Genomic DNA, 2,969 nt, shown 5'->3' on the forward strand with positions numbered 1-2,969 from the left:
CCCCTCCTCTGTTCCCGCGAGGCGAGGGTGCTGCGGGGCCGAGGCCCCTCTCCTGTTTTCGTGCCGTGGACCCCACTGCCACCCCCCACGCTTGGCTGGCTCAACTTCCTTTTCTTTGATGCGGACCAGAGCCCGGCGCTGGGTGAAGGGTGGGGGGCTGGGGCGGCGCTGGAACCACTATAAACACTGGGGTTCTGGTTTTCCGAGCAAGTCGCGGCAGGGCCCGGAGCCGCGGCGGGAGGCCTGGCGCCTGATCCCTTCTCCGCGCCCCTGGGTCCCTGACCACCTTACCCCCACGGCCCTGGGAGCCACCAGACAACCCTACGTCCCTGCAACCCTGGGCCTTGGGAGTGTTCTTCCTTAGAGTGATCTAGGAGTACCACCTTGGTGGGCAGCTTCCTTTCCCGGTGCTGGCCTCTGCCTCTGTGAACATGCTCTCCAGCCCTTTCCTCTCTCCACTGTCTGCTCCCTTTCTTCTGGCAGCTTTAGGATCCGAGAATGTGGCTCCCAAGCCTATGTCTGTTACTGGCTAAGAGTGTACCTTCTGCTCCTTACAGAGGTTTCCCATCTGCTCATGGGCTCAGTGCAGGTACCTTGCAAAGGTTTCTTGCCAATTCGTTGAAACTAGGTGTGTTACCTGGGCATCAGGATGACAAATGCCTGGCAGATGTTGTTTCTGCAAGCCCTTTAACCCGTTGATTGTCACATCGAATAAATTAGGATAAAGCGTGTATAAATTAGAGGTTATAGACAAGCGGTACCAGATTTCCTTTTCCTTATAGTATCCCCACCTCTAAAGCATCTTATTTACAAAAGGAATGGTTGAAATCAGCACTTAAATTAAGGCAGGGCTCCAGTGGCCCCAAGTAACCCTATCTGAACCTCTATCTAAAACATTGCTGATGGTCTATGTTCCAGCCATTTAGTGCCCATGTGACCTTGAGCAAGCTACTTAACTTCTCTGGGCCTTGATTTCCTCATCTGTAAAATAGGGATAATTATGGTAACTAGCTCAAGATTGGAAGTTAAATCATTACTTGTTTGAAAAGTCCTTAGGACAGGGCTTGGTACAGAAACCGCTCGGCACGTGTTAGTTCTGTTTCTTGTTATGCACATCCTGCACAGAGCTCGGTGGTTCTGCCACGGTGGGGGCAGGGGCCGTGCTGGGGTGTTAGTGTGACCACAGCCCTGGGAACCCCAGCCCAGGGAGTGAGGAAGGAAGGACAGGTGTGTCCAGACCCAGGCCTGCAACCTTGCTGCCTCTGTTGTGGTCACAAATTCCTCTTAGCCTTGGGAGAAGAGGGAAGAGATACTCCCCCCTCCACCCCGTGGACTCTTTGTGCCCTGGGAAAGCTGAGCCAGCTGGCCAGGGCTGGGGCCCGCTCTCAGGATGAAGAGAAGATAGTTGGGGAACAACCTGGGGGAAGCGAGAGGACCTGCTGGGACACTTGGGCATTAGGCACACAGCCCTAGGAGTGGGCCCACTTGAGCAGTTTTGTGACTAGGCCCTGGCCATGGTGAGGATGCCTGTTGCCTGTGAGCATCCTCTGTGTAATTCATCCCTGTTCATTTGTAGGCTGCATCAGATGGGTACGCATGCATCTTGTGCACTGTGTCAGGTGTCCAGTGAGGGATTGAGAAGGCCTGAAATGCAGGCCACACTATTCTCCAGGCTGTGTGTCCTGGAGAAAAAGAACCTGTTCACTGTGTTCTTGGGGCAAGCCCTGCCCAGAGAGGACCCGTTTTCTGGTTCTACCAAAGCCCTGGAGTAGTTGAGCTGTACCCCAGCCACCTGAGCTTGTGATTGCACATCCACACTCAGCTGAACTGCACACCTCGAGTGCTCCCCCTCCCTGGGCTTCCGGCTGCTCTTGTGAAGGTCTTTGGGCTGCCTGGGAGTCCCCAAGGGGCATCCCTGGTGGCTGAACAGGCACACCCTCTGAGCATGGCCCCAGGCAGCTTCCTGCCTCCTCCCTGGGGGCTTGTTAGATGTTCCTGGCACTGTGCCCATTCTGTGCAAGCCCATAGTAGCCATGGGATGCTTGCCCTGGGGTCCTTGGGCCCTTCTTGCTTATGCTTCTAGAGAGACCTTGGAACTGGAGATCATATCCCCTTTCCTGTCACCTGCCCTCCCCTACTGAATCTCCAGACCCCTTAGGACCTGATGCTTGACTCATATACTATGTCTGTGGTTTAAAACAGTCCTTGAAGCGGAGCTCCCGGTTTGCTTTGCCTTGGGTCCCTCATTGAGACCCTCTTGACTGTTGATGACCAGCGTATTCTTAGGGCCCCCAGGTGAAGGGGTGTTGTGGTCTCATCCAGTGGTCAGAGAAGAAAGTTGGAGGACAGTCTGTGGGAACTACAGGTTCAGCTGGAAGTCTCTGTGAAAGGCATGAAGTGTGCAGAATTTTAGTTCTTTTGCACCAAAAACTGCCATGTGGTGTCCAAGGAGCAGAGTATGTGGTCAGGAAGAGGAGGGACACTCATGCAGGGCCCCCAGCCTGGCCATGCTGGAAGAAGTGAACCAGACCTGCTCCTGTGGCTTACTGTGGGCCTATAGGTCTCCTTATTTGGTAATTAAATCACCAAAATGTGAGGTATTTATCTTCCCCTGATCCAGAAGTATCTTACTGGAGGGCTTTGGACACAGGGTCTGAAGCAGACTGGAAAGAAACCTGTGGCCTGCAAATTGCAGTCACAAAACCCTACTGAGAAGAGACATCAGGGCCCTTGGCACTAAGTAACTGCTGGTTCTCTGACCAGGGTCAAGGCCACCAAGAGGCCCCCTTGCTGGTGTCTTGTTTAGTCTTCTGCTGGCCAGTTGTGGCCTCAACTTGGCTTGAGTCTTTGTCTTCCCCCGTGTCCCATCAGCTGGCCTCTTGGTGGCTCTCAAGAGCTCTGGCTGGGAAAGCTGGTTCACTATTCTTGCTAAATGCCCCCACCCCCACCCCGAGCTTCCGGCCTCCCCC

The 2,969-nt window shown here is 54.4% G+C and overlaps 1 protein-coding gene across 1 annotated transcript in view; it reads left to right on the top strand.

Annotated features, from left to right (window-relative positions):
• Sema4b (semaphorin 4B) overlaps positions 1 to 2,969 on the top strand; it is a 31,191-nt gene that overhangs the window by 8,293 nt on the left and 19,929 nt on the right. The window contains exon 2 of the mRNA XM_010621248.2: positions 484 to 589. Coding sequence (XP_010619550.1) covers positions 484 to 589 — 106 coding nt within the window. The remainder of the gene's footprint in view (positions 1 to 483; positions 590 to 2,969) is intronic.

Source organism: Fukomys damarensis, unplaced genomic scaffold (assembly GCF_012274545.1).
Source record: "Fukomys damarensis isolate Sample0158 unplaced genomic scaffold, DMR_v1.0_HiC HiC_scaffold_7, whole genome shotgun sequence".
In the NCBI taxonomy this organism is placed as follows: domain Eukaryota; kingdom Metazoa; phylum Chordata; class Mammalia; order Rodentia; family Bathyergidae; genus Fukomys; species Fukomys damarensis.